Source organism: Pempheris klunzingeri, chromosome 12, assembly GCF_042242105.1.
Source record: "Pempheris klunzingeri isolate RE-2024b chromosome 12, fPemKlu1.hap1, whole genome shotgun sequence".
NCBI lineage: Eukaryota > Metazoa > Chordata > Actinopteri > Acropomatiformes > Pempheridae > Pempheris > Pempheris klunzingeri.
In genome coordinates this window covers 17,287,945-17,300,011 of record NC_092023.1, presented here as the reverse complement: position 1 = coordinate 17,300,011, position 12,067 = coordinate 17,287,945, and the positions used below count along the sequence as shown (strand labels likewise).

General features: G+C 41.2%; 2 protein-coding genes across 4 annotated transcripts in view; one reads left to right on the top strand and one right to left on the bottom strand.

Moving 5' to 3' along the window:
• The window catches only part of rps27a (ribosomal protein S27a), a 263,072-nt gene that overhangs the window by 2,741 nt on the left and 248,264 nt on the right, over window positions 1–12,067 (bottom strand). Inside the window, exons 1-2 of one of the 3 annotated variants that reach the window (XM_070840453.1) lie at window positions 368–392; window positions 182–246 (exon numbers count right to left, since the gene is read on the bottom strand). In XM_070840453.1, coding sequence (XP_070696554.1) covers window positions 182–229 — 48 coding nt within the window. In that variant the 5' untranslated portion in view covers window positions 230–246; window positions 368–392. Of the gene's footprint in view, window positions 1–181; window positions 248–356; window positions 393–12,067 lie in introns of those variants that run through there. The other 2 variants (XM_070840451.1, XM_070840452.1) reach the window with 2 other exon arrangements.
• Window positions 719–8,426, top strand: LOC139211312 (clathrin heavy chain linker domain-containing protein 1-like). The gene is made up of 11 exons (XM_070841602.1): window positions 719–922; window positions 1,737–1,924; window positions 2,828–2,916; window positions 4,013–4,211; window positions 4,689–4,819; window positions 5,260–5,359; window positions 5,505–5,611; window positions 6,495–6,666; window positions 6,753–6,955; window positions 7,828–8,010; window positions 8,105–8,426. The coding sequence occupies exons 1-11, from the start codon at window positions 719–721 to the stop codon at window positions 8,299–8,301; spliced, it is 1,773 nt and encodes a 590-aa protein (XP_070697703.1). The 3' UTR covers window positions 8,302–8,426.

Below are 12,067 nucleotides of genomic sequence, written 5' to 3'. Positions count from 1 at the left end.
TAAGACAGAACATGGCGCTCACTTCGCCTGACTTTACGCACACGCAAAGCACCGTAGAGGTTGATATAAGAGTACTTAAGTGTTTATAAGTGTGGACTTATCCGCCTAATGTGACGGTTAAACTTTGACTAACTGCGGCCCCTAAATGCCTCATCCCTCCATCACAGTCCTGCTCACCCACCTCGAGGGTTATAGTCTTCCCCGTGAGGGTTTTGACGAAAATCTGCATCCTGGCGTTCAACCCACCTACAAAGGGACACACATACAAGATTTTAGACTTTGTTTGGGCTGAAACGAGCTCCTAAAATGGCTTATTTTAAGGGAATAATCTGCTAACTTGCGGAGAAAGATCTTACCACAGACTCACCCCTAATGGCGGATCATGAGAAGAGGGCTTTCGGAGCGAGCGACGGGGTTTTCTGCACGCGTTTGCACGGGTTAGGTAACCATTACGGCGCCTGATCGAAAATATCAACAAACATTTGATTTCGTAGTCGTTTAGCGTCTTTAAGTCAACTGTACCATTATTAACCCTAGTCAAAATATATTATGGCACATCATTTAGCGTATTTAAAGAAGAAAGCGACCAAATATTAAACAAACCTCATTTCCCAGGTACCTTTTCGCTGTAACCGTAGCAACGGGGTTGTATGTACAAATGGCCGCCCCACAGGAAGAGTGATGAACAGAAAGTTAGCTTGGAAACGTGTAAATGAGGATGTCTGAAGCACACGACTCCAGCAGGTCATCTCCAACACAAGAAAAAAGACTTTCAACACCCGACATTTTGATATCTGAGCGCGATGAAGGTTTTTTCCGGTCTCTGCATGAGTTTATCGAACATGAGAAACGGTACCTGCGGTGTCCAGAAGAGGGTCCGGACGAACTGCGATACATTATCTACCGCTCTGTGTTTAATAAGGTGCTGCGCTATAATTATTCATATTAAAGGAATAGTTTGAATGTTTGGAGAGCGTGCTTGCTGCGAGGTACGAGGACGAAAATATTGTCAGTGTCGTAAATATGAAGCTAAAGCCAGCTAGCCGGTGAGCGTAGCTTAGCATAAAGAGTGGAAACAGGTGGAAACAGCTAGCCCAAAGCTTTAAAAAAAAAACTCAGTTTTGCATTAATTTGTACTAAAACTGAGGCACAAAATAACATATTTGGTCAATATCTGACCAAAAACTTTAGAAATATCTTTTAAACACCGTTTATCCATTCTGCTATTAGAAGTCTCAACGACTGATGAACTTATTACTCCCTTTTTTTTTGGATAATTTGGGATAATGGATGACTTAACCTGGATATCTCTACAGGGGTTTTTCACATTGCACTTAGCCCGGCTAAGAAAGCTGTCACACTGGCACAGTCCTGGCACATTTCAAGTGGTCGAACCCTGACTTTATCCTGGGACTAGCTGGCCCTGCTGTGGAGCAGTTTAGCCCTGAGTTCACAGGGTTATCCCCAGAAAATCAACCAATGGAGTTAATGTTCCTGCTGTTAAAGGGTAGTGACATTTAACCAGAGCTGGTAGAATCACACAGTCCTGGGCTCAGGCTGAGTTAACTATGTGTCTGTGAAAAGGGGCTAAGTTAGCTATAAGCAAAGTGAAAAGCTTTTATGTGGATTTTACAGGTTAAACAGACACTAAGACAGCTGTTTTAATCTGAGTCTGAATGAGAGAGTTAAACTGATCCTGCTCCTGTCCTGTTTTTCCTCCATCTTGTGTCTGACAGCTGATTACACGAGCGACAGCCTATAAGAGACTTCTGCTGACCATAAAGGCGGAGTATGATGATGTCATCAGGGTGCTGCAGAGGAGGGAGGACGAGGCCAGGACAGCTCAGAGAACTCTGGCGGCCTCAACATCACACTCCAAATCACTGATAACCTGCCAGAGAAGAGCCGCCCAGCTGAGGGAGAGGTGTGTGTGTGTGTGTGTAGATTTTCTTCAGTGCTTAAGGCCCTGAAAAGTTTTTTTGTGTTTATTTAAAATGATATATTTTTGTATTTGTATTTTTGTACCTGTACATCTGATCAAACCACAAGGTCACACTCCTGGTGCAGAAGATTACCTCAGTTTTTGAGTGTTAAATTGGAAAACAAAACCTGAGGATGTATCTTTCAAAATTTTACCTTCGACTGCTGCCTGTTTAGTCATGAATATTTAATGTAATCAAGAAAAACGAAGTTTTCACAGGCTATAATGTTAGAGCAGGTGCGAGGGAAGGCATTAATATATGTGCTTGAGAGAGAGGAGAGCAAACACCTGCACATTTGAATTCCTTTAATCTAACAGCTCTTTATGCAAAACGTTCCTTGAGATACATGATGTTTTTTTTTACAGAATATATCTTTTTGACATGGCAGCATAACCGAGTTAACATGGGAACACAATCAGATACAGCACGTTAAAACACGACGACAAACAGCCTTATTCACTCATTCAACTTTTACTCATACGGGGCAACCATCTTTTACAATGACACCAGGTCAATTACAAAAGAAAAACAAAACGACAACAAAAACACACCCACAGAGAAAAGGCTAGACCACAGTCCACTAATGAAGCCATTACAACTTTTCAATTAGGGAAGATCATTTCATTAGATTGATTAATCAATATCAATATTAGACCAATAATCAATACACATCAAATGTAAAATATGATACAGTTATATAAAACAATTACATGTCAAGGATGAGAGGTTTAAGATCAAATTTCTACAATGTCCAAAATGTATAAATGGTTTAATTACTGACTAGTTTATGGTCTCTGTCACTAGATTCAAGTCTTCTTCAGCACAGTCTTTCTGTCTCTTTCCAGGATCTCTGTCCTCCAGAGGGACACAGCAGAAGTTCAAGAGGAGATGAAGACACAGAAAACATTTAGGGAGCAGAGCTCCTGGATACCTGGTACTGCTGCCGCTGATACTTGTGTTGGGGGCACACTGCCTACCTGAGCAGCACCTGTTAGTTTTTATTTCAGAGTCCATGTGAACAGGTTAGAGGAACCACACAGGTTTCACAAGGTGACAACACCCATCAGCACGTCATCAGTGTTATCAAACACATGCTGATAATGGCAATGTGTTCTGAAAAGTTGAAGTTTGAGTGAAATGTTGTCTTCGTGTGAAAAATTAAATTGACTGATTGATTTAAGAGTTCATCAGAGGGGCGGCCTGTGAGAAAAGACTGTTGTGTCTGGGTGTTTCATAGACTGGATGGAAAAGTGTTTGTGTCCTCCAGGTCTGATAAGTGAAGCCACTGCTGGAGTATCTTAAACCTGCATTCTTTCTGATGCCCAGCAGGGGGTGACTCCACAGAAGTCTGATTGGATGGAAGTCTATGAGAAAATGAGCCGACTTCTCTCTTGATTTAATACTTCAGTAAACATTTTCCTAATTAGTTTATGGTCTCAGTCGCTGGTTTCAAGTCTTCTTCATCACAACAGGATGTTCATTTAGTAAAATATGGTCCCATTTAGAGGAAAATAGACTATGTATAATAAGCAGGGGAGGCTTTAGGGCGGGACTACCTGCTGACTAACCAATCAGAAGCAGTCTTCAAAGAACAAACATCCCCTCTGACCCATACAGCTGAACTCGAGGTTTCAAAACAACAGTCCAACATAACGGTGGGTACGTCCACTTCTGTTCTACAGTAAGTTCTGCAGTCTGTGGGTTATTTTGGTGCACAGTGTTCTGCAGCACCTCCCAGAGGGGACTAATGGTTAGTTAAGATGACAGTATTTAGTCACCTCTAACTCATTGATCAGAGCTGTTGTCATTAAACTGTCTGTATGTAGAGTGTCAGGCAGGCAGTTTTAATCACTGTATGTGAAAGCAAAACTCAAATCTACTACAATGTTGTCACATTACTAAAATTACGACCTCGATATGATACCTGCCTAGATATCTCGATACCAATACTGAAACGATACCACAGCAAATACTTCAAACTTCAGAAAAACTTTTACTCTCTGTATCATCTCATCTATGGTGTCTCCCAGGTTTGACGGTGTCTGAGTCTGAGGATCCTGAGGCTCTTGACGGGCATCTGAAGCATCTTGAAGCCCAAAGAGCTGCTCTGCTGGACAGGAGGAGTCACTGTGTCTCTCTGGAGGTCAAAACCAAGCTGGATGCAAAGCTGCAGGCTGCTGAGCGTCACAGAGACCAGCTGAGCATCGAGAACAAAAGGCTGAAAGTCCTGTAAGAGCAGAAACACTAACACTGCTGCTGTATCTGTCTGCACTGACTTCAGACATAATTAAAGGGATAGTTTGGATTATTTTAAGTGGGATTGTATGAGGCCCTTATCCATAGTCAGTCAGTTTTCCTGCTGCCACAGCAGTGCCTCTCCAAACACGACCTGCTCAGGAGCACACAGCAGACAGGCACAGTCAGAGAGCAGCTGGTTAACACAGTGGAGCATTTAGCAGTTTAAGAGCAGACATTCCTCTCAGGAGGTGCTGGAGACCAAAAACAGAGCTAAAAGAGAGTGAATACTGACTCCCATTCATCAGGTAACACAAACAAGCACGACTCCACATGAGGGATCGTGTTTCTCCGTAACTGCTGGATGCGGAAATAAGCAGATGTTTGTTCAACTTAAAAGGGGATGATAATGTAAATGTTTTCTCTCTTGCTGTGTTTGTCCTTTGAGCTGTTCTGTCCGTCTGTCTGCAGATACAAGCGTCTGAGGTTTGTGAGTGACCGTCTGTCCAGCTGGGAGGAGGAGGAGGAGGAGGAGGAGGAGCAGCCAGTTCCTCTGGAGGAACTCCTGGGTTCCACACTGGAGAACGTCAGGCAGACCAGCGGTGAGACGCTGCTGCAACTGTCCATCTTTCAATTATAAATTCCCACTGTGATCTCAGCATATATGGTGTCTTGTCCCTTTGTGGGAAAGATCAACCTGATGTCCAAATAAATAACATTTTTGTGAGAAAAAATTTCTTAGATTATGTAAATCTTCCAGGTCTCAGAAGGTAAAAATGGTAAAACTTCCTCTAAATATTGTGTCCGAGTTGTGTTTGTTTATTTTTATTTACCGATAATTTTCTATTATTGCAACAGATTTTCAGCTGTATTTACTGTCTGAAGAGTTCTTTCTGAAAATCAAATGGTGCCTTTGATATTTCAGTGTGCATTAATCTTTATGTTGACGAAACAAAGAAACAAAGAGTGCAGGTGTCATAATGCTCAGATATAATTTATTCTACATTTAAATACCAATAATCGTTTCTTGTTTGTCCTGCAGTGACGGATGATGATGCTCGCACCATAGACGCAGAGTTGTTTGAGGATGAAGAGCCGACCGGCGTCGACAAGTCCAAACTCCTGACAGACTACCTGGACAGGTGCTGCATTCACAGACGACTCCCGATCAGTTCATCTAAACTCTACAGACTCCCTCTGAGCCTTCTTCCTCTCCTCCTCCTCCTCCTCCTGCTCCTGCTCCTCCTCCTCCTCCTCCTCCTCCTCCTCCTCCTCCCTCTCTGGCAGGTATATTGATGTCTTTGATTCGGCTCAGTACGAGGAAGCTGCTCTCCTTGCTGCCAGAGCTCCCCGAGGAATTCTGAGGAACATCGACACCATGAAGATGTTCAAAGGTGGACACACACATGCAGTCAATGGTGGGATGAAACTAAACACATTTACTCAAGTACAAATTTGACGTACTTGTACTTTACCTATGTCTTTCTATTTCTTCTCCAACCAAATCTCAGAGTAAAAATTGTACTTTTTACTGTATTTTTCTGACAGCTTTATTTACTTTATAGATTCGGATTATGCATCTGCGTTTGTAGAACAGCCAATAGGAATGCTCTCCCTCTGAGAGGATCTGTGATTGGCCAAAGTCGCCCATCACGGGCAAAATTTTCTAAGGCCTGAAAACAGCCAAGAGGAGGAGCAGAAGTATACCACCTAAACAACATCCATCCATCCATCCATCCATCCATCCACTGGTCGCCAGCCAATCACAGGGCCTAAACTACAACATGCTGAAAGGAAATTATTTTTTTGCCCAGTGACACCAAAAATAAATTGCAGACCCCACCTTTAATCTCCCCTCAGTCCTCACCTTGAAGCATTTTCTGTTGTAAAAGTAAAACATGAAATAATACCAGCATGTTGATCCCACATTCGTGCAGCTTGTCTATGATTTTCTCTGATAGTTTCCTGCAGATCCCTAAAAAGTCTTAAATTAGATCTAAGGTCATAAAATGTTGTAGAACGTCTTATTTTTAAAATAATGTTGGTGAAGTTGTATAACAAACATCTCCCCAAAGGATTCCTGTAGAAGTGACTCAGTCCAGTGTTCAGCAAAATACTTCAAACTAATCAACCAATCATGGATGTTGCTTCTAACTCACTGCCAGTGCAACGGATTGTCTCTGCAGTTTATGTTTAGTGGTTCGTGTTTGTTATTGGAACATGTCTCCCTGTACACCTGTGTCTCTCTCTCTCTCTCTCTCTCTCTCTCTCTCCCAGGTGTGAAGGGGTCGCCGGGGTCTGTCCCCCCTCTCCTGCTTTTCTTACAGACCCTGATGTTGACCGCCCCAGCAGGTGACAAGCTGTCGGCTGCTCTCTCCCTGGAGGTGGTCCACGGTGCCCTGCAGCACGGCGCCACACAGCTCATCACCCACGCCGTCTCCCACAACAAGTAACCAACAAACACTCAGTCTGAAGCTTTAGTCTTTCGGGCCTCTGCTGATGCCGCTCAGGTCGTCACAGTCTCTGTCGTCTCAGGCTAACCATCTCCGAGGATTTGGGCGACATCCTGACTGAGCATGCTCACAAGAACCCTTGTGTGGCTGACACGTGTCTGGCGTTGGCCACACTCGTTTATGAGACCTGCGGGCAGGACAGGAAGGCCGCGCTGAGCATGTGCAGGAGAGGCCTGATCCACAGTGCCGCTGAGTTCATGAACCACTGCAAGGACCTCACAGCTGGTGTGTGTGTGTGTGTGTGTGTGTGTGTGTGTGTGGGCCTTTATTCAAGATTTGTGTGGTTGCTGAGCTTGAAAATGCTACAGAAACAATAGAAATCGGAGAGAGCCTGATTAATTTGAGTGTATGTGATCTACCACAGTCGTAAGGTGCTGGAAAAGCTTGAAAATGATGAATGAATTTGACTTTGGAAAAGGCACAGGGGCCCTGTGTATTGTTACCCTTGTCAGGACCTTCATTGAGTTTTATATTCTCATTCTGAGGACATTTCATCATTATGAGGATGTTTTGGCCAGTCCTCACCAGAATTACTGTAGTTGTCTATTTTTTATTAGAATCAGGTCATGGTCAGTCTTTGTGTTTTTCACTTTTTTTTATTTTTATTGATGTCAGCACTTATAAACATAGAACACCGACAACTGAACTTCTTAATAAAACTATGAAAAAGAGGAGCTTTCGTTTGAGAGTTACATGTTTAGCCGTCCTTCCCTTCTCACAGCTTCATCAGCTAAACCAACTTCTTTGGTGCTGTTTTGGGTCCTGAATAACATTTCTCACACTTTTGCATTATGTAGATTCTTTCTACTGTCTCTATGTATTGTTTTGGACACCCTATTTCTTTGCAGTAGCTTTTCTTCTATTTCTTATATCTACATTTTTTCTGTATAATTAAAATGTGCCATGTAGCTCATCAGGATATCACATCCGAGTGTCTTTTACTAAATTTTGTGTACATTTTCCAAGCATTCATATTTTGTGGTGTGTCCAGAATATATGTGATATGTGGTAGATATTCATGTTTAAGAAGTAGTGTTTTTTTGTGTGTGTTTCTTGCACAACTCTCACAATATTCTGTCTATGAAACTTTCTCTCAGAGGACTGTATGTGGGTTCTATGTCGCTCGCCCAGCCTCTCCTTCCTCCAACTGTTGACGGAGCCTCAGCGGGGCCAGGCAGCCATCTTGTCCGTGGGCCTGGTCTGTTCCACTCTGCTGGCGGACCCTCAGCAGCAGGAGGTAGCCGTACAGCTCCTGGACAGCTTTGTCAGCAGAGGTCGAGGTGTGTGGACCGATTGAGGAACAAAAGACTGTCAGTAACATTGTGACAATAAAACTGTAGAGACAAACCTCGCTGTGTGTCTTGGTCCTCTCAGGAGCTTTGGAGGAGGTGATCCTGGAGGACAGTCGCTCGTCAGTGGACGTTTGGATTGACATGGCGTCTCTGTGCTCTGGGCTGAACCGGGCTGACCTGAGTCAGGCCATCCTGTCCATCCTGCTGGACCAGAGCGGGACCAGAGTCCTGTCCCCAGACCTGGAAGGAGCCAGGCTCATGGAGCATGTCTTCCTGTGAAAACTGAACCTGAGACTCCTCCCACAGGTAGAATAATCATAGCATGATGACTTCAAACTTCAGCTGAGTGTCAGCTGTTGAATGCGAATGTTGATAGATTTAAACCTACATAAAATGACTGTTTTTGTTAATGGAGTCTGGTGTTTTTGAAGAGAGCGATATAACAGTTGTTTGTGGTCAAATAAAAAGGACCTATATCTGTAGAGATCCTTTACACACACACACTCAAAGCCACCAGTCTCCATTGATAAAAACAGTGATTTTACACACTTTTTTGTGTTAATGTGTGACTTTTGTGTTATAATGGGTTAGTATGGATCCAACACAATATCCACAATACAACAACACACAATTACACAAACAAATTATCCAACTGAGGCAACAGTAGACCAGCAACTCCAGTGTTCTGGGTGGTAATTTTTTTAATTTATTTTATTTTATCCTTTATGGCTACCAACTGAGGCAGTCAGCCTATTTTTCACATATATACATACATATCTTAGATACACAAGATATGTAAGAATAGGACTCAGGTTTGAAAATCATTAAGCTCTATATTAAAAACCAATTTCTTCCTCTAACATTTGTGTCAGAAAGACTTAACAACACTTGAGTTCTGCATGTTGTATAAAAGCTTTAAGGACTCTTAAATTTCATTCTTTAAGAGATTCTTCAATCTAAACTTCCACTCAAACATCAGATCCAAAGATTTTCTATATTTTGATTGATGAAATTGAAAAAATATTATATATGATATTAAATATGATGTATAATTCTGTTCCAATGCAAACACTAATTAAATGTTTGAATTTTTCAGGTGTAAATCTGAGTTTATGAGTTTATTCTCTTTCATTGAAAACTATCTAACAATGTGTTTCCTGTGTTGTCTAGTCAGCTTTGGCTGGTGTCTGTGAAATCGCTCAAGCAAAGATGTGAAACAGTGACTGCTGACGGCCAGCAGGTGGCGGACATGAGTGTGTGTCTGTATGTGGCCAGACAGGCCGCTGTCCTGCAAACACACACATACAGGGGATGAGCAGTTCTAGCTGTACTAACAATAACAGTGAAGGAAAACTTCAAAAATACCCCAAAGGACCAAAAGAACAGATTGTAACCTGGAAGCAGAGGAGAAAGAGGTACTCAGATGTTTTACTTAAAACAAGCAATACCACATTGTAAAGTACCCAAAGTAAAAGTGCTCATTATATAGGATAATCTATATTATATTGTTGTATTATAATTAATCATCAGTCACGAGTCATCACTTTAATGTTGCAGCTGGTAAATGTGATGCTCATTTTAATGACTATATATATATATACTGATGAGTAGTTTAATCTTTAATAATACATAATCATTTATTATTGATTATATTCTTATTTAAAAATCAGAATCTTTAAGGTAACTAAAGCTGTCAGATAAATACCGTGCAGTAAAAAGTATGACGTTCACCTCTGAGATGCAGTGGAGTAGCACTACTCAAGTACAAGTACATCAAAAATACTAAAATCCAGTACTTGAATAATTGCAATTAAAAAGGGGATTTTTACATTTTAAAAAGTCCTATAAAACATGTTCAGAGTCCAAATAACATTTCACATTTTCATCACTTTAATATATATATTTCTACATTGTGTCACAAATTGTTGTTTCATTTATCCATGTGATAATTTACTGATGTAATATTGAACACAGCCCTGTACGGCTGCAGAGAGAGGAGATGACGCAGTGCACACGGGGAGAGTGAGAGGTAAAAGGTCACATGTGGCAACAGAAACCTGATGCCGCCCCTCAACGTGTTATCTGTCTTCAGGGTGACGTGATGCAGCTCCTCATGTCATGCCATGAGTGGTTTACTGACTTTCCTATGCAGCCCAATATGAATACCTGCAGACACAAGTCAGGGTTGAAAAAAAGGATCTGTAAAGTACATTTTTGGGGTTAAAAAGTACTTAATCTCTATTTTTTATTTCCAGTTTATATTGGCCCAAAAGGATGCTGGATCTGTACATTATTTATCAGGAAGTATCTATAAAGAAAACCAAAACTGATTTTAAGTAAGGTTACAGTACAAATTTGATTTGTGCACTTGGTGTCCTGTGTTGTCAGGTTTAAAACATCCTTTTTGTTTCAGTGTTCTGCTTTTTAACAGTGGAGCTGAAATGACAGACCGTCTGTTTGTTTAATGAGGCAGGTTGACAAGCAAGCAGGTAAATGGAAGGTTTCCTCACCTCGGCGCCACACAGACGAGCACAAATCTGATGTGTCAGTCCTGTAAAACCAAACTGCATCAAACAGCGTGTCTGAGATCTGTGGCCAGAGGTGGAAGACGTATTCAGATCATTTACTTAAGTAGAACTTAAAAGATTTCAAAAAATGTAAAATTAAAACATGTAAAGATACTCAGTTACAGTTATTTAAAATCCCACTTGGCTATCAAGTAGCTTAAAATGAAAATAGTCAAATACCAGTACCCAAAAATTGGACTTGAATACTGTCCTTGTGTAAATGCACTTAGTTACATTTAGTGTTGATTTGAGCACCTGATTTAGATTTAATTTTAGTCTTTTGATGAAAATCTTTATTAGTTTTAGTCAAATTTCAGTAATTTTGATCTTGTTTTATTCAACAAAATCATGCAGTATCTGAATCACTGAAACTTTTGTTCACCCTCTGGGTTTATCTTGAAAGGAGAAGCTGAAATGTAAAAAAAAAATTAGTGAAAATCTAGACGTTTGACTGTCAATGAATCCTGAACAAAGTCTTTGCTTCCAACAGCAACATGAAAGAGACGTCTGACTGAAAGTGATGTTAATGTTAGCAGGCATATTGCCTGCATGTGTTTGATGAATTTAGTCCTTAAATCTATTTCTTCTATAAATGTTACTGAATTTGAAACTCTTCTTATTAAAGGGTCTGTCTTTATATCTCTATCACGGGTCCTCACAAGTCCATCTAACCTAACAACACACACCCACTCAGCAGGTCACACAGAGGATCCTTTGTGCCGCCGTAGACCTCAAATCTGAGCCACATCTCACACACGCACTGAACAAACACACTCCCACTAGTCTATAAACAGTGGGCCCGCAGCCACAGCAGGCCCACTGTTTACCCAGCATCCTCTCTGTTCATCTGCTCGCCTGTTAAATGTAGGAAATGAAGCTTTTGTTCTGGTCTGACCTCGACAGATAAAACAGACTGATAGCTTCGACGATGTAACGTCAGACATCTCTCTGTGTTCAGGGACAAATATGAGGAGCTCAGAGTAAAGAATGTTTTAGACTCAGATTTTTAAGCTGTTTAAGATTTTTTTGTGGTATTTCTATTTTATTTTCACATTATTTATTTTTGGTGACTTCTGTGTCTTGGTTTATGTTTTGGATCCATAATTTCCTGGAAATAAGTAAGTTATTTTTCATAGTTTAATTTGTACACCTCAAATTAAACATAATCAGCATCACAGCATTTGGATTTATTTATAAATGTTTGTTTTTTCCAAACTGGACACGTCACTTTTTTTCAATGGAAAGAATCAGATGAAAAGAACAAAGAGAGAAAAAGATGCAGAGATTCAGTGCTGACTCACAACCGCTTGGCTCCGTCACAGCGTATTGATCTCCGAGTGTGTGTGTGTGTGTGTGTGTGTGTGTGTGTGTGTGTGTGTGTGTGTGTGTGTGTGTGTGTGTGTGTGTGTGTGTGTGTGTGTGTGTGTGTGTGTGTGTGTGTGTGTGTGTGTGTGTGTGTGTGTGTGTGTGTGTGTGTG